This window comes from Hyperoodon ampullatus (genome assembly GCF_949752795.1).
Source record: "Hyperoodon ampullatus genome assembly, chromosome: 1".
In the NCBI taxonomy this organism is placed as follows: Eukaryota; Metazoa; Chordata; class Mammalia; order Artiodactyla; family Ziphiidae; genus Hyperoodon; species Hyperoodon ampullatus.
This window is the reverse complement of record NC_136914.1, coordinates 59,783,581-59,807,255: the sequence shown is the minus strand read 5'-3', so window position 1 is coordinate 59,807,255 and position 23,675 is coordinate 59,783,581. Positions and strand designations below refer to the sequence as shown.

Sequence of the window (23,675 nt, the reverse complement as noted above, 5' to 3'; positions counted from 1 at the left end):
GCTTTCAGAGAGCCCAAGGGTTTCACTGGTACTGAGTTGGCACAGTGCAGTAGCCTGTGGTGCAGAAATGCAGGGCCTGCACCTGGCGTGCCCTTCTCATTTCAGAGTTGAGTGATTGGTGTCAGCCCAGCCCAGGGTGCCTGTGGAGTCCTGGCTGCTTCTGAACTGGCCCCAGAGAGGTGGACACATATGGCCGTGTCCAGGCAGGTAGCACTGAGCCCATTGTTCAGGCAGGTGAGGAGGGGCCCGGGTGGGGGTTTCTAGAAATCCTTTTCTTTCTCTCTCTCTCTTTTTTTTTTTGGCTGCACTGCACGGCTTGTGGGATCTTAGTTCCCTGACCAGCGATCAAACCCATGCCCCCTGCATGGGAAGCGTGGAGTCTTAACCACTGGACCGCCAGGGAAGTCCCTGGAAATCCTTTTACACCATGCTGTCGTCTGGCATTGCCTCTTTGTGCCCAGGTTGGTATGGGCTCGTTGGAGTCCTGTATGGACCCCCAGCCTCAGGTATAGAAGGGGCCATGGAGGGAAAGAGAACAGCTCAGTATTGGAAATCAGCTCTTGAGATGGAGAGAGAGAAAATTTATTCTGTGGCTCCAGCCTGGGCATTTGCACTCTGTGGAATACTTTTAAAACTATATATGTTTAACTTAAAAAACAGGGCTTCCCTGTTGGCGCAGTGGTTAAGAATCTGCCTGCCAATGCAGGGGACATGGGTTTGAGCCCTGGCCCGGGAAGATCCCATAGGCTGCGGAGCAGCTAAGCCCGTGCGCCACAACTACTGAGCCTGCACTCTAGAGCCCGTGAACCACAACTACTGAGCCTGCATGCCACAACTACTGAAGCTCGCGTGCCTAGAGCCTATGCTCCACAACAAGAGAAGCCACCGCAGTGAGAGGCCCGCCACCGTCACGAAGAGTAGCTTCCGCTTGCCACAACTAGAGAAAACCCGCGCGCAGCAACGAAGACCCAGTGCAGCCAAAAATAAATAAATAAAAATAAATAAATAAATTTATATTTAAAAAAACCCAGTATGTATCACCTGTGCCTAGTGCACAAAGCACAAGGCCCAAAGGGTAAACAGAGAGGCCAGGCTTCCTCCCACCCTGTCTTCTGGTCCACTGGTCCCTTCCCCGTGGCACAGTGTCTTGTGGAACTAGAGGAACAGTTGCGAGGTTACGCTGACTAACTCTAGAGTTGCTAAAGGATGAGGATGGTGAGCTGTGTCCTGAAGTTGTTTCTGTAGCAGTGATGGGACGGAACTCCAAATCCCTTTGGTTGTGGCTCAGGTCTCTCTGTTGGTGGTGGGGGAGTCCCTGAGTCCCCTTCTAGAGCTTTGGAAGCTCCAATGGCCATGAGCCCCACCCATCTCCATCCCAGCCCCACTGCGGGCCTCAGCGTTCTGGAAGGAGGGAGGATAAGAGTGGGGGGTCTGTGGTGGGCATTCTCAAGCACAGCACACCTGTTCCTTGGGTCCCTGTTTGCTGTGATGCTGCCCCGACACAGCGTTGGTGCTCAGAAGTCATGTGTCGGATGGATGGAGGAATTCCCTCATCCCACAGGCACAAATCGCTCAGTCTTCTCTCCTTAGTTTTCTCTCCTGTTCATTGTTCGGTCTGCAGAAATCACCCCAGCCATGAGAGCCAGTCCAGCCCTGAGGGGCCTCCAGGGAAGCCCAGTGGGAGGTGGAGGTCTCATCACAGCAGGGAGACTGGGCCCTAGATGGCGCGGTGACTTGTGGAAATGCCACAAGCCCTGGAGACAGGCCACCAGGCGGCCAGCTGATTGCATGGCGTGTGGCATGCTTGCAGAACCTAAAGTGAACTAAGTGAGGATGAGTTCCCCTTCTACTGTCTTGAGTTGTGTACACACCGGGTGTTGGTTTAGCATCCGTGTTAAGGGGGTTGCACAGAAGAGGCGGCATTTCAGCTGAACCTTAAAGGACAGAGCAGGTTTAGGGGTGTAGGTGTGGGACAGGAGTGAGGGGAAGGCGTTCTAGGTGAGGGTGTCTGAGCAAAGGTGGGGCAGCATGCAGGCAGGTGCTTGTGATGGGAATAGCAACACGGGAGAGCAAAGGGAGCTGAGGCAGGAGGGGAGGTCGGGGCTGGCCCAGATCTCAGAGGGCCTTGAGTGTCACCTTAAGTAGTTCCTACAGTAAAGTCCTAGCTTACACAGAGGTTAGGTTCTAAAGAGAGCCTGAAAAGTGAAGATCACCTAGAGTCAAATGACCCATGAAAAAAACCAACCCAGTGATTTAATCATCGCTCAGCCTTAGCAGGTAGCTGCTGTTATTGGCCCCATTTCACAGAGGAGGAAACTGAGGCACAGAAAGACTAAGCAACTTCCCCAAGCCGGGGATTTGCACCCAGGCACTCCTACCACAGAGCCTACGTTCTTAGCCCTGTGTTAACCCACAGCCTGGGACAGACCGTTTTGATGGTTGGGGACCAGGTGAGGTTGCCGGCTCACAGATAGCAGACCCAGGCTGTAGGGAACCATGTACCTTCAAAAACACCAGAGTCACACTCAGCATCTGTGTTCAGCAAGTTAAATGGGGACCCAAGCTGCCTCGGCTGTACCTGATCTGGGCAGCAGTGGGGGGCCCCTGGCAGGTTCTGAGCAGGGAGTGACGTGATCTGGGCCACGTTTCAGAGGAGCACCGCCGGGCACAGGATGGATGTGAGACCATGGAAAGGATAGCAAGGAAGAGGCACCTTCCATGTGCCGGGCCTCTGCTGGTGTGGCCTTGTCCTGAGTCAGACCAGTGGGAGGAGGACGAGAGGAAGGAGAGGCTGCGGGAGGGGCTGGGCAGCCGATTGGCTGTGGGCGGAGTACAGTTTGAAACCTGGTCATCATGTAAACTAGGGAGGCCTGGGCCATTTGGGTGGATAAGGAGATTCTGATGATTTGGTGTCCCCAAGGGACACCCCTGAAGAAGCACATAGCAGGGAAATACGGGCATAGCCAGCTAGAAATGAAGATGTCTGCAGAAGTGCTGCTGCCCCAGAGGGGCCCTAGTTCTGGGGTCCCTGACAGTCCCAGTGCATCCTTCACCCCTCCCACCAGCACAGACCAGCAGACATCCCAAGAAGCAGGTGGTTAAATAGGATGTCAGGCTGCCCTGTGTCACTGGCACTGAAGAAGCGTTTTTTTGAAGGCAAAGAGAAATCTTTGAAACCACATGGATAATTATGCAGCTTTAAAAAATGTATGTTGGTGGAAGAACAAAAATGTTCTGCCTCAGAGAGATAACCAAATAGATAGTTTGGTGGCATCAAAAGCTTGTGTCGCCCAAGTATGAGAGTGGTAGCCTTGAGGAGGTGATTTAGCAAGGCTGAGGAGGTTATTAAAATCAAATGCTTCCAGAAATGCAAACATGGCTCTGGCTGACAAGGCAGCTGGGGATGGAGGGAGGTGATACAGGGGCCTGGCAAAGCCAGTCATTCCGGAATGGAGCCCTGACACATCCCGAGCGGTAAGTGTGGTGACCCAGGCTGAAATGAGTGATCTGTGCTCACCTTTAGACGTTAGGAAATTGTAGTTTATTCAGAGACAGGTGCTGCCAAAGGTCACTGTCGTTAAAGATGAGGTTGAATTAAGAGCTGCTTAATTGGCATCTGCCTCATCGTGGTTGACTGTGTTTTGCTAAGACGCATATTTTTGTCATGCTCCAGTGTATCGCTGGGATTCCTTATTCTGTCAAGTTCATGTCAGCAAACGTGTATTCACTGTGTGTCCCGTCTGTCTGTGTCACGCTCTGCAGAGGATGGGGAGGTGAGAGGAGGAGGAGGGAGCTGATGACTGAGCTCCGGCAGGTGTCCCATTAGGCCGTGCACTTGCTGGTATTGCTGCCTGGATCGTCCTTTGCCCAGATCTTTGCATGCCCTTCTCCTTCTTTTTTATTCTTGTCTCAGCTAAATGCCACTTCCTCCGAGAAGCCCTAGTGAGGGTTGCTGCCCTTGCCCCTGCCTCAGTTACCTGCTCCCCATTACACCGTTTTATTTTTTGGAGAGCAGTGTCATTGCCTGACATTCTTTCAGGTATTTGCCTCTGTATTTACCACTCTTCTTCCCAGGCTGGCGTGTAAGCTCCTTGAGGCCAGGGCCTCTGTCTTGCTCATCACTGTACCCTTGGACTGTGCTACCGTGTGCTGGGTACTCAGGAAATCTTTGTCATATGAATGACTGCATCTGATTTTCTCAACTGCTCTGGACAGGTGGTGTTTTCATGTCGCTTACAGAAGGGGAAACCGAGGCTCCGAGAGCTGTAGTGGTTTACCCGGATTCTCACAGCCAGCAAATCTCGTGCTGGAATTTAAACTCGAGTCTCTTGGCCTCCCTCGCCCTCTGCAACAGGCCACCCGCCTCACTGGGACCTAATCCCTGCCCTCAAGAAGCTCTCCGCCCTGCCAGGAAGAGTGAGACAAACACATTAGTCATTCTCATGGAAGACAAACAGGCGAGGCGCCCTGACAGAGGCAGCAAACACACACCGGGAGCTTCAGGGCGGGAGCAGTTCCATCAGTTGAGGACTTGAGCAAAGGCTTCTTGGAGAGGTGGCCTTTAGACAAGACCTTGTAACGTGGTGTTGCCGGGAGAGGATGTTGAAAAGGGACACATTCTACTTAATGGGAACAGCACCTGCAAAAATACAGAGGTGGGAAAATAAAAGGAATTTGCAGGGAACAATGAGTAGTCTGGCTTGGCCAGAAGGTGGGAGGAGAGTCACAAGCAGGATACCTAAAAAGGGAGGTCGGACCCAGATCCCTTGGCGGGATTGCTGGGCTGCAGAGAGTGGGTTCATTCTCTGCGGCATGGGGAGTCCATTCTTGAATGGAGAGAGGTATTCAGGTGATGGGGATGGAAAGGTGGGGCAGGGTGTGGAGGGGTTCCTCAGTGAAGAAGCGGCCATGGTCATTGTCAAGGTGGATTTCAGGGTTGTTAAGCTGGTGTCTTTTAGGTAACAGTAAAACCATATTAGAGTAATCACATCTTTGCCACAGACAGCAGGGTTCTTGCCATGAGTTCAAACCCTAAACAGATATTAGCTCATTCTTTTCTTCATTCCCCAAAAGGGCATTTGAACCCCCATTTTATAGAGGGGGATCCCAAAACAAAGCTTCCCAGGGGTGAGGGGTATGGTTACGTTCAGAAGTGTTTGCCCAGCTCTGTGCTGGGCCTGAGGGGTAGTCAGCAGGAGGGCACATGCGCCTCCAGTCAGGTTCATTGCTCACGGATCCTGTAGGCAAGTCTGCGGATATCTACCAGTTGGGGGAAGATGGTCCAGCACAAGCACGAAGGCGGGTGTCCTGAGGTTGAAGGTGAAGTGGTTGGGACACCCTTCCTGCGGGAGGTGGGCTGGGCTACCAGGAGGAGCTCTAGGGGCAGAGCAGAGAGGGAAGGGCATTCTAGACTGTGGGAATGGCATGAGCCAAGCCTGGGTGAGGAGTGAGCTCGAGGACTGGCAGGTGGGTGGCTGCAGTGAGGTGTGCAGCCGGCGGCCAGGCCCTGGTGTTTGGCTGGGTCAGATGCTGAGCCCACGGTGCTGCTTGGAGGCGTTTGCTGCCACTTCCTGGATCCATTCAGTTGTTCACCTGTGACCTCAGGAAGCCCACTTACTCCTCTGAGAAGGCATGCCTTACAGGGCAGAATTCCTTATTATTTCAAGCCTGAGTGATTGTTTGAGGAGGAGAGAAGGCATTGTAAAAATCCAGTCAGTAACTGCAGCTCTTTCGTGCCCGGGCGCTGCCTTTGTTCGATAAGTACAGTCTGCTCAGCTGTCAGCTGCAACCCCCTTGCCTTCTGCCCTGCTCAGAAGCCGGCTCCAGGCTAACTGAGTGGTCTGGCATCTCGTCACCCCTGGAGAAGCCCACATGCACACGTGGGCTTCTGCTATGGCAAGAGTACTGTCAGGTCTCCTCTGCCCAGCACGTTAGACCGGGGATATATATTCTGGGACATGCACTGGCTCCTTCTGTGGGCCAGGCATTGTGCCGGGCACTGGGGGTGTTGGGGAGGATGAGAAGTGAAAGGATACTGTCCCTGCCTGCAAGGAACAAGTGTTTGCCTCCCTTTAACCATGTGCATGTGATGTCCACGGTTTTGGCCATGTCAGAGGGCCAGATGTACTCCCAGTCACAGGTGGAGTAACGTGATTGACTCTCAAGTCAGGCTGCCCTGGTTTGAAGCCTGGCTCAGCCACTCATTAGCTGTGTGACCTTGGGCAAGTTACTTGATCTCTCTGATCAAGTTAAGTCTGATCTGAGCTAAATTTCCATTTTCTCATGTCTAAAAGGTCCTTACTTTCTAGAGTTGTGAGGATGAAAATTGGGTAATGCCCATAAATGTTTAGAATGGTGGCCAGCGTATGCTCAGTGCTATGAGTATTAACTATGATTATTATTACTTAACATTTTTCTTTAAATAAACTTAGCATAGATACAATTTAAAAAGAACTTTATATCATTACTGTAAACGGAAAATCAACATAATTTTTCATTAATAGTTGATAACCATAAAAACAAAGATGAAAACAGAACACCGTTATGAAATCTTAGGTTAGGCTTGAATCTGCTTCCCCATTAAAGAGGGGGTAAAGCAAGGACTAGAGGACTGAGAATTTGAAATGGGACTTTCTCACCATGTGGCTGATTGTTATTTGTACAGTGATCACCATCTAAGTCCTTCTCAAAGTGTGGTCCGAGGACCAGCAGCATCAGCATCCCTGGGGGGCTTGTTAGAAATGCAGATCCTTAGGCCCCATCCCAGATCTGCTGAATCAGAACCTGCATCCTGGGACTTCCTTGGTGGTCCAGTGGTTAAGACTCCACGCTCCCAATGCAGGGGGCCCGGGTTTGATTCCTGGTCCAGGAACTAGATCCCGCATGCATGCCACAACTGAGTCCACATGCTGCAACTAGGAAGTCCGTGTGCCACAACTAAAGATCCTGTATGCCACAACAAAGATCCCCCCTGCCACAACTAAGACCGGGTGCAGCCAAAATAAATAAATAAAATTTTTTAAAAACAACAAAAAGACCTCCATCCTAACAAAACCTCCATGTAATTCATGGGCACATTACAATTTGAGAAATCTGGTCTTTTGTCGCCAGATTTGTGAGTTCCACACTTGGAGAGCGATGGGCTCAGTTCAGTCTCTGTGTTTTATGCATGAGGAGGTTAAGGTCCAAGAGTGACCTGCCCAAGGTCACTTGATGAGTTAAGAGCAGCAGCAGATCAGAATCCAGGTCTCCAGACTGGCTCTCCAGGGCAACATCCTTGAGAGGATGGGAAGCCAAGCCAAGCTCCTTCCCATCTTTACTTACTGTGTGACCTTGAGCACATTCTTAACCTCTCTGGGCCTTAGTTTCCTTATCTGCAAAGGGGGACTGACACTACTGCCCTTCCTCAGAGGTTGTTGTCAGGATTAAATGAGATGATGCTCAGTCAGTGTTGGCTGTTGTTGTCCTTGTAGAAGACCTCAGAGCCTGCCTGGGCCTCTCCAAGACCTGGCTCAGCGTATGGCCTCTGCTCAGACCAGCTGTGATCGCCTCAGAGCTGTTGGTGGCCACGCTTTCGGCATCAGTGTGGCCACCGTTTCTGTTCCCTTTTGTTCTACGTGTTAGTGATGAGTCATTGATTGAATGAAGTAATTTAATATCTCAAATCAGTGACTGTGCATCACTTGGTTGTATTCTGTGTGGGATTAAATTTTGGTTTTAATTAAATACAGGATTTTTTTTTTTTTAAGTGATTGGCTGGCTTGCCGGGAAGAAGCAGGGATTGTTTTGGCAAGTCCCACATCCCACAATAACACACACATATGGTTGTCTCCTTGTTGTGATGTTGTTGGAATAAGTGACTGCCAGGGGTTCTCTTCATCCTTCAAGGAGCAACGGAGCTGAAACACATCCTTGTAATGAATTCTCGCATCAAAACAATGTCTTTTCATCCTCATAATGGCATCTCTTAGTTACTGAGTACACACTGTCTGCCATGCTGTGCTTGGCCCCTTGTGGACCTTTTATTTCATGCTCAGAACAGCCCTGTTAGTTAGATCATCTTGTCCTCATTTTTTTTTAAGTTGAGGAATAATTCACATACCATAAAATTCACCATTTTAAAGTGTAACATTCTGTGGCTTTTTGTATATTTACAAGATTGTGTAACCATCACCACAATCAATTTTAGAACATTTTCATCACCCCAAAAAGGAACCCTGTACCACTAAGCAATTACTCCAGATTTCTCAAGTCTCCCCCAGCCCCTGCCAACCACCATTCTCCTTTTGTCTCTATGGATTTGCTTATTCTAGACATTTTATATGAAGGGAATCATCCAGTATGTGGCCTCTTGTGGTTGGCTTCTTTCACTTAGCATAATGTTTTTGAGGTTCATCCATGTTGTATCAGTACTTCATTCCTTTTTATGGCCAAGTGATATTCCAGTGTATGGAGCTACCACATTTTGATTATCCATTCCTCAGTTGATACACATTTGAGCTATTTCTACTTTTGGCTATTGCAAATGATGCTGCTATGAACATGCATGTAGAGGACTTTGCGTGAATTCTTGTTCTCCTTTTATGGAGGGGGAAACTGAGGCTGGAGTTAAGTGACTTCCCTGAAATTCCATAGCAAGAAAGCCTCAGCCCAAGAAAAGCCTCAGTTTGGAACTGGAGGAAGAGAGTGCTCTCAGGCCCACACTGTAGGTGCCTCTTGCTTTTTTAGGTCTCTGGCTGTTCTTGTGTGGTTAGAGCACATCCTGACTGTTGGGTGTGATGGCCACTGGCCAGGGGCCAGAAGCTCAGCTTTGTTTGCGGAGACAGACACTCTGCAGTTCCATCATTTCCCAGAGAGGCTGGGACTTCTGCAGTAGGTCAAGGAGAAAGCACCTCTGAGTTCCAGAGTCTCACGTGTGCAGCATTTGTTGTTGGGCTGTCGGCTGTGCTCTGCAGTAGCCCCTCTGAGCTTGGCCCTGGTGGGATTTTACCCCATTCCCCATGTAACCATCAGGGTGGATCTCCACTGACCCAGCCTCCTTAGCCTGTTCCCCATGGATAGCTGGATGTTAGGGATGTTACTTTCTTTAAACTGAGGATATTTGTAAGAAGTAGTAAGTGCTTGTTGTAAAAATATCATACAGTACAGAGATCTATAAAGTAGGTAGTAGAAGAAATAACACCCCCAAAACCATGGCCATGTTCAGTGGTCTCGCCATGTTCCCAGAAGATACCATGCACATTTCCCCTTTCCTGGGCACCTTCCTGCCCTTCTCTAACTCCCCGCCAGGGCCCACTATAACTGCTGTTGTGGTGGAACTTTCTGGACTTCTGCAGTGCTCGGTGAGCTCCTCCTGTGACCTTTCCTCTCCAGGTGGCATGAGACAGATGGGGAAAGGCCAGGAAAAGGCTGCTCTAGAAACTGGGAGTTAAACACCAGCAAAATCCCCAAAAATCCCCAAAGCAGTTGTCTCTGGGGAAGGGGATTTTCCAGGAGGCAGGCCAGTGCTCTCTTTTTCCTCTTAAACCTTCTAGAGCTAATTAGCTCTATAAACACTGTGCGCAGATAACAGAATCCAGCCTAATTGTGTGCGCTGGTGCGTTGACACCAGTCCTTGATGACTTGTTTCACTTGCTCTCTGCACCCCGCACGTCCCAGCTTTGGAGATCAGACAGCATTTCAGAGAATGGCAGCCCTTTGGCTTCTTATGCCATGATGCCAGCTCCCAACCCCTAGCCCTTGAATATACATGGAGGTGCTGGGAGTTTGATCTTCTGGAAGGGGTGGTGGCTCTTCCCAGCAGGCCCACGTCTAAGTTTTCATTTTCATGTTCCAGAAGAATCTTATTTTCTCTCTACCAGGCTCAGGGATGAGAGTCTCATCCCACCCAGGGCCTCTGATCTGAGGCCCTTGCACAATCCCACATGTTTTGCTAAACTGAGCTCTCTCAGGGTAGACAGCCTGGGTTCAAATCACAGTTCTTCTATTAACCTACTAAGCCTGTGTTTCTACAATGATAAGATGGGAATGAACGTAATACTCCCTACTTCATGGGGTTGTTGTGAAGATTAAATTAGATAAAGTGTGTCAAATATTTAAGAAAGTCTCAGGCACGTAGGAAGCACCATACAAGGGTAAGCTATTATTATATCATCTTTTTTTAGGACTATCTTCTGACGGTAGGAGGAGGGAGCATAGTGTGGTGTAGACTGATGTAGGGGTCGTAGAAAGACCATGGGCATCGGAGTTGGGTTACTCTTGGTTCAAATCCCAGCTCTCTACTCATGGACCTGGGTGACCAACCTCCCTGAGTCTCAGATCCCCCCATTATACTGCATGTTCTAAGGCACAGACAATTCTAGAACCCTTGGCTGCAGCTTGCAACCTCTCCTCTTTGACAGGAGCACTGGCCAGAGCTCTTTGCTCAGTAGAATCACGGAGTCACAGAATGTCCAGCCTGGTTGAGACCCCCCATATACCATGGTCTAAACCCTCATTTACAGAAGAGGAGTCAAGGCCCCCGGAGAAGTTGTTTCCCTGAGACCCCACAGCTAATAGCAGAGGGACCGGGACGAGAACATGGGCCTCCTGAGCCCAGCCCAGCTGCTAACACACTGACGGTCACCTGTGCCTCTTTCAGAGCCAGAAACATGAACAAGCAAGAGAGAAAAATGAAGAGACAGTGGCTCTGTCTTGAAATAGCCCAGTCTGAGGGGAATCGGGAGGCACCCAGGGCAAAATAACTTTCCATGAGTGAGCAAACTTAAAGCCCCTGCACAGGCATGGACCAGCCAGCACTTAGTTAATGTGAGTTGCTGTCATTATTGTCACCATCATCACCATCAGTCAGGGCCAAGAAACCACAGCTGGTGGAGGCCCAGTCTCTCTAAGCCAGTAATTCTCAAACTCAAGTTGGAGGGCTTGTTAAAACACAGATGGCTGGGCCCCACCCCCAGAACTTCTGATTCTGTAGGTCTGGGGTGGGGCCTGAGAATGTGCATTTCCAACAGGTTCTGGGGAGATGCTGATGCCCCAGACCCCCCTTGCCACTGAGAGTGGTCCTTGGACCTGCCTGGTAGAAATGCAGGATCTCAGGGTCCGCCTGAGACCTGTAGCATCAGAAGCCTCATCTTAGCAGGATCCCCAGATAATTTGTTGGCACATTATAGTTTGAAAGGTGATGGCATAGTGCAGAGTTCTCTACCCTGGCTGCATGTTAGGATCACCAGGGGAGCTTGGGAACCCCTGATTCCCAAGCCCCAGCTCACACTAATTAAGTCAGAATCTCTGCAAACGAGACTCAGGTATCAAGAGTCTGTAAAGCTCCCTGGGTGACTGGCTCAGTGTGTTGCCAAGTCTGAGAACCACCAGCTAGAATTCAGAGTGGCAGCCAGGAGGGGTCTCAGAGATGATCAGCTCCAACCTTGGCATTTACCAGAGATGCACACCAAGGGCTTAAGAGCCGAAGGGTCCTGCCTGAGGTCCCACAGCCAATAAGTGACACATCCAGGCTCTGGATAATTCTTTCACCAACTCTTTCAACTCTAAACCTCCTTAATATAGCTCCATGGTAACTGCAATATACCAGTGTCCACAGGAATTCATTGTAAATCTTGGAAGGCCTGTCTGCTCATTGGAACTCAAGATTTCTTGTTTCAGAGCAGTTGACCATCCCAAGTGACAGTTACATATTGTAGGGAGGCTGTGTACATAGTGGTTAGGAGCACAGGCTCAGGGCCAGCTATGCCCTTTACTAACAAGCCCGCAGGTCTGTGTCTCAGATTCTTCCTCTGAAAGCAAAGATGGTGATAATAGTTCCCATCTCATGAGGCTGTTGTGAGGATTAAGAGTTAATATGAGGGCTTCCCTGGTGGCGCAGTGGTTGAGAGTCCGCCTGCCGATGCAGGGGACATGGGTTCGTGCCCCGGGCCGGGAAGATCCCACGTGCCGCGGAGCGGCTGGGCCCGTGAGCCATGGCCACTGAGCCTGCGCGTCTGGAGCCTGTGCTCCGCAACGGGAGAGGCCACAACAATGAGAGGCCTGTGTAAAGCAAAAAAAAATAAAAAAATAAAATGAAATTTTGCCATCTGCAACAATATGGATGGTCTTGGGGGGTATTATGCTTTGTGAAATAAGTCAGAGAAAGACAAATACTAACGATATCGTTTAATCTGAAAAATAAAACAAACTAATGTATATAACAACAACAGAAAAACAGACTCACAGATATAGAAAACAAACTAATGGTTACCAGTGGGGAGAGGGGAGGGGGAGGGGCAAGATAGGGGTAGGGGATTAAGAGGTACAAACTACTATGTAGAAAATACACAAGCAGGGCTTCCCTGGTGGCGCAGTGATTGAGAGTCCGCCTGCCGGTGCAGGGGACACGGGTTCGTGCCCCGGGCCGGGAAGATCCCACATGCCGCGGAGCAGCTGGGCCCGTGAGCCATGGCCGCTGAGCCTGCGCGTCCGGAGCCTGTGCTCCGCAACGGGAGAGACCACAACAGTGAGAGGCCCGCGTATCGCAAAAAAAATAAATAAATAAAATAAAATAAAATACACAAGCACAGGGAATATAGCCAATATGTTATAACTACGAATGGAATATAACCTTTAAAAATTGTGAATCACTGTGTTGTACACTTGAAACATAAAATATTGTATATCAGCTATACCTCAATAAATAAAATTAAAAATAAATTTAAAAAATTTTAAAGTTAATATGACAATGCTGAGATCACTGACTTGCACACAGGAAGCACCCTATAAATGTTGATTATTATTGCATTAACTGAGTGACCTTGAATAAATCATATGACCTTGGGCAATCCCATCTTTTAACTTCTCTGTGATTCAGTTTCCTCCTTTGTTAAATGGGGGTAAGTGTAGAACTGACCTTACAGAATACTTAGGAGGAGCAGATGAGATTGTAGGTCTGAGGCCCTGAGCAGTTTTGGACCCACAGCTGGTGTCAGTGAATGGTGGCTGCGGTCATATGTCACAGACAGAAAAACTTACAGTAGTAAGTTCTGGCTGGGGCAGGGTCTGAGCTGGGCTGTTCCAGACTCTCTGAAGGGAGCATCTAAAACCATGGGGATTGAGGTTTCTGAGGTGTTTTGCCTGGAGTAAAGCTTGTCATGTCCTTTATCCTCATATATGTAAAGCATTGTCACTTGGGAGCAGGTATCTATGTGTGATCCAAGAGGGCAGAAGGACCACTAGGTAGTGGCAGGGTAGCTGTTATCATATGGTTCATGAAAGAACTCTCTAACAGTTCAAACCATTCTGTGGAGGGGAGGGGAGCTCCCCATCATCAGAGGTGTTCAAGAAGAACTCTGTGCCCTCCGGTGGAGACATTGAGAGAATTTCAGGTCTGAGATTGGAGGCTGCATTACTCAGTATTTCCCAAGTTTGCTTATGGGTAAGAATCATCTGGGAATACTTGTTAAAAAACACAAATTCCCTGGCGCCATTCCAGACCTACTGAGGCAGAATCTCAGGAGTAGGGGCCTAGGACCCACCTCTCCAGATGCTTCTTACTGGGAAATTTGGAAAACATGGGCTAAATGGCCTTCAGCCTCCTTCTAATCCTGAAAAAAAGAGTCCATGAAGAAAGACGTTTGTGAAAAGAGATATTTTGTGAAAACAAGACATTCTGGGTGGGACCGGGTCACACTGGTGGCAGATTTCCTCCTGCAGCCTGGGGAGTCTTGCATCTTGGTCAGGCCACAGAGCCCACGCACCCGCCAGCCTGAGTCCCAGACACTTTCTCCTCGGGTCCTGTGGCTTGGTTACCAGAGGCTCCGTGATCCTCTGCGCTCTCTGCACAGGGCCCTGTCACCAGGCCCACCTCTCAGCAGGAACTGAGCAGGGGTCAGAGCTCTGTTTCTAAGGAACAACACAAGCTTGACTCAGCCCTCCAGACTTCCTGCAGAACGTTCTGTTTACTGCTTGGATTTTGCTTTTTTTGCCCTGGTTTTGCCCACCAGTTACTTTTCATTAGGCATTCGTTAGAATTTACGAGATAACCTTTAATGAAGGACCCATGCATTTTGAGTTAAAGAGCTTCTTTATTAACACGAAGTACTATTCTAATTGGAGGTTTGGGGACATGCAGTTTGGCCTTCTTGTGATAATAATTATGATTATGAGGATAATTATGCCTTGCGTTTATTACAACGCCTTCCCCCCAAGGGTCTCTGTTCTCTACTATATCTCAAGTGTCGGTGCCGGGGGCACTGAGGAAAGGCACACTTGAATCCAGCTGCCATCCAGATGTTGAAAGAGAACCCTGTGTTAGTAACCCCAGCCCCTGATGGGGTCTGTGGGCGTTCATGCACCACCAAGTAGCATGAAATGATTCCTTCCTCTCTGGCGAGGCTCCAGAAAATTGCAGGAGGAGCCAAGGCTCAAAGGTGGAGCCCCAGAGGACATGAAGGTTCTCTGGGCTTTTGCGCATGCCATGGCCCATGCCTGGGTTGCCGTCCCTCCCTCCTCTCTGATTCTAGTGACCTCTCATCCATCAGTGTGCAGCCTGAACCTAGGCAACCAATTGTCCTGAGTTGTCTGGGGCTAAGGAGGGGTCCCCCAGGATGCAGGGCTTTTGGTACTAAAATTGGGAATGTCCCAGGCAAACCAAAACAAGTTGGTCACCCGACTGGAATCTTTGCATTCCGATTCTTTGCACTCCATCATCTCCCCCAAATGACCTTGGACAATTGGCTTATCAACACAGGCCTCATTTTCCACCTGTGAGGGTAACTCATGATTAATACATAAACAGCGCCTGCTACTGTGCCTGGCACATAGTCAGTACTCGTGATGCTAGCTATGCCTGTTTTTTTTAATTGAATGAAAACTTTGAGATCACCCAGCCTCCATCTGGTTCAGGGATCCTCTCAGTGGTGACCCTGCCTGATCACCCCATGACGCTGCACTTACTTCCTCACATGGAACCTTTTCCTTATGACTGCTGAACTAGCCCCCGTCCTGTCAGCTCTGAGGACCCATAGAGAATGGGACTCTCGGTGACATCCCATGGCTCCTGGAGGATGACTTGCCTGTCTCCAGCCTGGGTCTTCTCTTCCCTCGGTAGGGTTCCCCTCTCCCTTAGTGGGACCTGGCCCCCAGCTACATCCTGGCTGTGTCTTCTGGAAGTCGTGCTGTCTGCCCTCATGAGCATCGGACTTGGCTCAACCCCGGGGGCTTTTCTCTACTACACACAGGCATAGTGGGTATAGAAGGTGCCCATCCTTTGAATTAGACCTGGAGAAGAAGTTCCTGAGGACAAAAGGCTCATGAAGAAGGCTGCGGGGCCTCTGTCCCCAGATCGCAGGTGCTGAACTAGAAAGGCCTACAAGAGTTTGTAGCCAAGGCCCTGGTGTCCCATTGAGCTGCTCAGCAGAGACTCCACTTTCTCTGGCCTAGAGACAACTGGGCACGTTCTTGACTCAGTGGGGCAGGATAGCAAAATGGTTAGTACCCCTGGCTGCCTGATCAGCCTAACCTGTATCCAAATCTTACTCCCCTACATTTAGCTGAATGACCTTGGGCAAGTCACTTACTTGCAGTTTCCTCATGTGTACAGAGAGGATAGTTCTGACAGCCTAGCTCACATGAAATAGTGAGTGGTGCTATTTATGGTATTATTATCCCCACCCCACCCAGGGAATGGACATGAAGTGTTTTGCTCCATCTGTACAGATGGGAAGGTGACTGGGCAAGGTCTGGGTACCTGGATCCCCATATTCTTGACCCAGGGACCATGGAGAGCTGTGCTGGAGATCACGGGCCTGTCCTCCCAGTTGGGATGGGAGTTCACAGGCAGTGTTAGTGGCTGGTGACCTGGCCTGGATGGGGGTGTTTGCATCACATCCCAGCAGGGCACTTTGTAGGAATCCTTGGGGGCCTTTGCCATCAGAGGCAGCCAGACTGTTCTGAGCAGGAGCTCCGTGGTGCACACTCCTACCCGAACACCAGTCAGAGGATGGAGGGAACAGACGGAGCCCCCAAGAACAAAAAAATCATAGGGAAGCCACAGGGCACAATGCGGAACGGTGCCTGGCACACAGTAGGACCTCAGTAGTTATTTGTGGAAGATAAATGAAAGCAGCAGGTGTGGATGCATTTTGGGCCCTCAGCCCGCCCTCCACCCCAGATGCCGGGCCATATGCTTCTGTGACTGTGTCGGTGGGCAAGTGAGGCTGCAGAGGCCATGTGTTGCTTGCACTGGGGACTGGGAGAGTGGGATGGTGTACAGTTGGGATGGCGTGTGGACAGCCCAGGTGGGAGGAACAAGGCTGTGGGCTGGGTGTTTCTGAGCTGATCTCCTCTGGAAGACAGCTGCTTTGAGGATCCTTGGAAATAACCTGAGTGGCGTTATGTCTCTTCGGCCTTCATCTTGAGCACTTTCTGTCCCCACTTTGGGGAGCAGGGTTCATTATATGATTCTTCAGTAGTGCCTGAGTGCTGAAAGTGCCAACTCATAACTTCGACTTCAGTCCAGAACAGAGAGCTACTGTCTTTCTTTCATGGGTCTGCCTTCTCTGTTTCTCAGATTGATGAGCTGGCTGGCTTCAGTTTATCCTTGAATATGCCAGGTTATTTTTTCCAATAAAAGCTATTTTTATGATACGTTTATTTTTCTATTTTAAAAGTAGAGTATCACCATATATACTTAAAATATTTTTATGCAGATAAATAGTGGTACTTATTTTGTACAAAATAAACAGCAGGACTATAAATAGTAATAAATTGCTCAAATCCTTTGTAATAACCGTTTAACATTCTGGTTATTTTCCTTTTGGTCTTCTTTCCCAGGCATGTATACTTTTGTACATAGTCGGAATTACTGTGTGCATATAATTTTTATATTCTGCTTAAAAAAAACACCTAAATGCTATAACTTGAACTATTAAACAAGAAAACAGTGAACAGACATAGGTTGATAATATTATTTAGGGACCTCTACCAACACCTAGGAGGGTGATGGAGTGGGTGGAATGCCAGAACTCCAAATAGAAAAATAGCAAGAGACCTGAACAAGATTTTCCACCAGGGAAATAAAAATGGTTAATTAACCATAAAAGATATTCAGTCTCATGAAAGCAAGGGATACCATTTCCCCTGATGATATTAGCAAGGGTTTTTTTAATGAGCCTCTTACTTGTTGGCTAGAATATATGTAAATTGGTATAAATATCCTGGAAAGCAGTTTGGCAACACATATCAGTGGCTGTATATTTATTTACTAATTATATTTTCTCCCTGGTGAATATCTATCATCTGGTGGCCTTTTTTTAATTGAGTTACATTGAGCTTTTAAAATAATCAGGATAACAACTTATGTATCCTATTTATAGATCTTTTTTCACAATCTGTTGCTTGCCTTATTTTCTTCTAAGCATCCAGGTGTTTCATATTTTTTTTATAGTTAGGTTTGTTGATCTGTTCCTTTGTGATTCTTCACGGCTCCTAGGTTGAGAAAGTCTTCCTCACTTAAGTGGTTGTATAAGTCTGTTTACTTCTGATTTTTTGATTTGATTTCAAAAAATATTTAAAGTGTAATTTTATCTAGAGCTTTTTTTTTTTTGATTCTTAGGTTGAGAGTCTCTCTTATTTTCCCAAAATTGTTAATTGGTTATTCTGACATCAGTTATTAATCCTTCCCTTCCCTAATTTATTTGTGAGGCCTCCATTTTAGTGTTTATTAAACTATGGCATATTATTTATGGTCTGTATTTTCTGGACTATAGATCTGTATTTTCTTTCTATGTAGTTACTGTATTTTCTTTCTATGATCTATTTTTCCTATTACCCTCTGTTTTAGTTACTGCAGCCTTATAAAATTGGTAATCACTCCACCTTCTTCTCTTTTAGAGAGTCTTGCTTATTCCCTAGTTGAAATTTAAAACCATTTCATCAAGTTTAAAAAAAAAAACTTTTTGGGCTTTGAGTAGGAATTGCATTAAACAATCTGTAAATTAACTTCTTTAAAAAATCACCGTTATATCAATATTTTAACTTGTTGTCAACGAATGCTATATATCTCCATGTACAAACCCATTTTTATTTGTTTATTTGTTTATTTATTTTTTACTTATTTTTTTGGTTGCATTGGGTCTTCGTTGCTGCACGCAGGCTTTCTCTAGTTGCGGTGAGTGGGAGCTACTCTTTGTTTCCGTGCACGGGCTCTAGGTGCGTGAGCTTCAGTAGTTGCAGCATGTGGGCTCAGTAGTTGCAGCGTGCGGGCTCAGTAGTTGTGGCTCGCAGGCTCTAGAGCGCAGGCTGAGTAGTTGTGGCACACGGGCTTAGTTGCTCCGCGGCATGTGGGATCTTCCCAGACCAGGGATCAAATCTATGTCCCCTGCATTGGCAGGCGGAGTCTCAACCACTGAGCCACCAGGGAAGTCCTCCCATTTGTAAAAATATCTTTGTGAACCTTTCTACTTTTCTTTTTTTTTAATCTTTTTTTAAAATAGATCTTTATTGGAGTATAATTGCTTCACAATACCGTGTTAGTTTTCGTCGCACAACAAAGCGAATCAGCCGTATGCATACACATGTCCCCATATTCCCTCCCTCTTGAGCCTCCCTCCCAGCCTTCCTATCCCACCCCTCTAGGTGGTCACAAAGCACCAGGTGGATCTCCCTGTGCTATGCTGCTGCTTCCCACCAGCCAACTATTTTACATTCGGTAGTGTATGTATGTCGATGCTACTCTCACTTCTCCGCAGCTTCCCCCTCCCACCCCGAGTCCTCAAGTCCATTCTCTATGTCTGCCTCTTTATTCCTGCCCTGCAACTAGGTTCATCAGTACCATTTTTTTTTTTTTTTAGATTCCATATATATGCGTTAGCATACGGTATTTGTTTTTCTCTTTCTGACTTACTTCACTCTGTATGACAGACTGTAGGTCCATCCACCTCACTACCTATTAGAGAAATGCAAATCAAAACTACAATGAGGAGGGAGGGAGACGCAAGAGGGAAGAGATATGGGAACATATGTATATGTATAACTGATTCACTTTGTTATAAAGCAGAAACTAACACACCATTGTAAAGCAATTATACTCCAATAAAGATGTAAAAAAAAAAAAAACCTACAATGAGCTATCACCTCACACCGGTCAGAATGGCCGTTATCAAAAAAGCTAGAAACAATAATTGCTGGAGAGGGTGTGGAGAAAAGGGAACCCTCCTACACTGTTGGTGGGAATGTAAATTGATACGGCCACTATGGAGAACAGTATGGAGGTTCCTTAAAAAACTAAAAATAGAACTACTTTTCTTAATATTGGTCAGATATATTTTCTATTATGATTATCTCTATATTTTATATTATATTGCTGTTTGGAATAGGATCCTAAAAACTATATTTATTGCTGGCATATAGGCAATTCAATATTATTGAATTTTGCACTTTTAATTAGCCACTTTGCTGAGATCTTTTAAATTTGTGTACTTTGTCAGATGACTGCTTTGTTGAGGTTATGCAGTCATCTCACATGCACATAATAATCATTTTGTCTGTTTCTAATGTTTATGCTTTCTATTTCTTTGGCCAGAACTTCTAAGACCATATTCCAGGATACCGATGATGGAAGGCATCCTTATGTTGCTCTTTGTTTAAAAGGGAAAGCTTCTGACATTTTCCTTGATGTTTTTCCTAGCAGGTCTGAGATCTGTTGCTTTTAGCCAAAGGGGCTGTTGTGATTCACAACCACAACAAGACTCCTTTCTAGACCTTTGTGCATCTGGCACAAAGCACTAGGGGGCTCATTGTTTGGAAGTGTTTGCTCTTTCAAGAATCCTCAGCTTGCCCCAAACTTCGAGCCTACAGAGCTGGTCTGGTTCCAGCCCTTGATCTCTTTTTACTGAAAGTCTGACCTCTGGGCATTCGTTCTTCCCGGCAGGACCTTGCACTCTCTTCTTGCTGATACAAGAGCAAGTACCTGACATTGGACTGGTACGCAGGGCTGGGGTCACCTAACATAGCCCTGGACCAGAGCAAACAGTAAAGACACTTCTTTTCTTTTTTCGTTGGCCATGCCACACGGCTTGTGGGATCTTAGTTCCCTGACCAGGGGTCGAACTCAGGCCCCCTGCAGTGGAAGCTCAGTGTCCTAACCATTGGGCCAAAAGGGAATTCCCTAAAGACACTTCTTAACAGTATGTCCTACCCCTATGGTTCCTCAGTCTTTTTCACTTTTGCCCTTACCCCCACCTGTCCCCTTTCTTTCCTTAAACCAGCTTAATGAGGTCACCAGTAACCCTGCCGTGCCCTCCAAGCCTGGTGGACCTCTGCTGACGCTGTGCTCTGGGAGCCTTCCCAGTCCAGTGGGAAAACAGACACAAAAGGAGGTTAATACAATACAGGATGAAGAGGTCTCATTTATACCATATGAGACTCAGAGGCTGGAGCTTAGGGCCGTCAGGGAAGACTTCGTGGAGGAGATGACATTTGAGCTGGTATTAGAGCCAGAGTAGAAATTCTGTGAGGCAGATAAGGGAGAAGGGCTTCAATTTTGATTATTTCTATAGACTGCATTATTGTTGCTGTTCAGAATAGGATCTTTAAAAACTATTTTATTGCTGGCTTATAGGAATATTATTGAATTTTGTATATTAATATTGGAACAATCTTCAAAGGCTTAGAGGTGCCTGGGGAAGCCCGGCCTCTTTCGGGAAAAGACAAGAGTTTGTTGAGAGGTGGGGCAGTGCTGTCTGAGTTGATGAGTGCTCCTGAACGGGGTTGGGGGGGCAATCACCAGTAATGGGGGTGATCCAGGAAGATTTCCAGAAGAGGTGGGATGGGAACTGGCCTTGAAGCATGGAGACGATTTGGGTAGGGTGGGAAGGGGCGAGCAAAGTGGAAGGTGAGTAGGGAAACAGCATTTGTATTTAGCATTCCCACTACTTATCTGCCAGGCACTTGGTTAGTACATTGAGTACTTTTTATTATATTTACTTTTCCTGACAGACTTGCTAGGTAGACAATGATATCCCCATTTTACAGATGAGAAAACTGAGGCTCAGGAAACTTAAGTGACTCAGATGAGCTGGACAGCCCAATTTCTGAGCCTCCATGCTTTCAGTGTCTCTCTGCTGCCATATATATGAAACAGGTTTATTGAGATATAATTCACATACCATACAGTTTAGGGTGTACAGTTCAGTGGTTTGAGTATATTCACAGAGCTGTGCAACTATTACCACATCCAATTTTAGAACATTTGCATTACTCCAACAAAGAAGCCCCTCACCCCTTAGTTGCCATCCCTCAATACCCCCAGCCCTAGGTAACCACTAATCTACTTCCTGTCTCTGTACATTTGCCTGTTCTGGACATTTCATATAAATGGCCTCATACAATATATTGTCCTTGGTGCCTGGCTTCTTTCATTTACCATAATGTTTTCAAGGCCTGTCTATGTTGTAGTATATATTGATACTTCATTTCTTTTTATTGCCAAACAATATTCCTTTTTATGGATATACACATTTTGCTTATCCATTCGTCTATGGGTGGACACATGGGTTGTTTCCACTTTTTAGCTATTATGAATAATGCTGCTGTGAACATTCACGTGTACTGTTCTGTGTGGACACATGGTTTCATTTTTCCCAGGTATATACCCAGGAGTGGAATTGCTGGGTCATACAGTAACTAGGTTTAACCATTCGGGGAACTGCCAGACTGTTCTTCACAGAGGCTTCCCTGCTACCTCTTAGACAGACCTGTCTTCAGAGTGACAGGATGAGGAAGAAAGTCATACCACAAAGTCTGTGTGAATTGCCTGTTTTCAAAGAAGTAGACTATTATAAAGTACTCTTAAGACCCTCGCTTCGCTGTTGAGTCTGATGATCCTGGAGGGACTTGTGGATCCTTCAGGGCCTCAAGCACACGGCTGTGAGTGCTGATCATCAGAGCTCTGTCTTCTGCATTCCAGCTAGCAGGCTGTGCTGTTAGAGAAGGTGCTAGAATAAGCTGTTACGTTCAGTGTGTGAGACCGGGACAAGTGTGATGAATGGTGATGAAGGCTCTTGGAGGAGGGACAGCAGGGTCTTGAGCCTGGCACAGGGGAGACAGGTAGGAGACAAAGGAGGCCAGGAGGAGAGACAGGGTCGGGTCTGTGGGGTTCAGGGCAAGTCCATGGGCAGCTGTGGCTGCTAACTCTGGTCTTTGTCCTTTGGCTGCAGACCTGGCCGAGTGCAAGCTGGTTTCCTTCCCCGTCGGCATCTACAAGGTCCTGCGAAATGTCACCGACCAGATCCACCTCATCACGCTGGCCAACAACGAGCTCAAGTCCCTCACCAGCAAGTTCATGACCACGTTCTGTGAGCTCCAAGGTAGGCCCTGGTCAGCTGAGGCCAGGAGGGCATGCTGACCCTCATCCTTCAGGCTCCAACCCTGTCTAGGGAATGTCACCAGGGCTAGTCCCCAGTCAGCTAGTCTCAGGAAATCATTCCCAAGGGGAGGCTCTAAGGGTGGACCTGTGTCCTCTGGAAATTTCTAAGTGCCACTCCTGCCTCTAGCTGGCTGTGAATCGGATTGACTCATGGTCAAGGGTGTGGGTCCCGGAGTGATTCTCCTGTTTTGAACAGACCAGTAGAGTATTTGGGGTCCTGCAGCTCAGGAGTAGTTATTTTTCGGTGGACTTGAACGAGCCCCCTTCTGACCGCCATGCCCCAACCCCCCTGCAATCTAACGTTGTTCTCCCATGTTGCTTTCTCAGTTCAGGAGTGACAGACGCCAGGGTTGTTGTTTTCTGTGCTGTGCACATGTACAGCAAGCAGACACGGGTGCTCGGCAGGGAGGTGGGCAGGAGGCTGGCAGGTGGGCATTGTAGATTCATCTGAAATGGCTCCTCCAGATGGACAAGCAGGAGGCAGTGCCCGCTCTCCACTCTCCAGGTAGCCCCTCCATCCTTCTGCAAGAGTCCACTGCCACTCAGTGACCCGTGGGATGGAGTTGCAGCCTGGGCGCTTGGTGTGTGTTCGTGAAATGGTGGGGCGGAAGAATTGGAGAGGGCACAGGGGGCACAGGAGAAGTGATTCCTGCCTTCTGGAATTCTCTATCTGATAGGGGCATGAAAGGAGTCTAAGAGCCTGTTTAGAGAAACCAATATGTAAAATGCTGATGGTACCTGAGGGACCTGAGAGGAGCATATTTCATGCAGCTTCCTACAGGAGGTGCGAGCCCTGGGCAGAGTCAAGAGGGGAGGGGAGAGGTGTGAATTGGCAAACCCAGTGCAGGGACAGGAAGCAGCTTGGACAGTGGCTCAGGAGGGAGCTACAGGCAGGACCTAGACTGGGTGCAAACACAAAGGGCAAGCAGGAGGGATTGGTCTGTGTTGTCGTTTCTGACCGAAGCTCACAAAGCCCATTGTGTTTGTGCCTAAAAAGCTAAAGTGCTTATGTTGGGGGTGGAGGGGATCCCAGGGCAAGACGTGTTTCCCCAGGGGCACCTGTGAGTGCTTTTGACCAGGCCCACTTTTCCCGTCCTTCTTTTTCTGGTGGCTGCTTCTTTACACAGGTGAGATGGGTCCTCCCAGCTGCCGGGGCCCTTGGACTAGCAGCTCTCGGCCTGGCTGAAATTAGAATTAACTGAGGAGTTTTTCTACAAACATCATTGCCTTGGCTCTACCCCAAGACCAGTTGAATCAGAATGTC

The 23,675-nt window shown here is 47.9% G+C and overlaps 1 protein-coding gene across 3 annotated transcripts in view; it reads left to right on the top strand.

Annotated features, from left to right (window-relative positions):
- Positions 1-23,675, top strand: part of LRRC20 (leucine rich repeat containing 20) — a gene marked incomplete at both ends in the record, with an annotated part of 57,629 nt that overhangs the window by 7,612 nt on the left and 26,342 nt on the right. For 2 of the 3 annotated variants that reach the window (XM_079722610.1, XM_079722612.1), the window contains one exon: positions 22,203-22,352. The exons of the other annotated variant lie outside the window; for it this stretch is intronic. In XM_079722610.1, the coding sequence (XP_079578736.1) occupies positions 22,203-22,352 (150 nt within the window). The remainder of the gene's footprint in view (positions 1-22,202; positions 22,353-23,675) is intronic. 3 annotated transcript variants of the gene reach the window in all.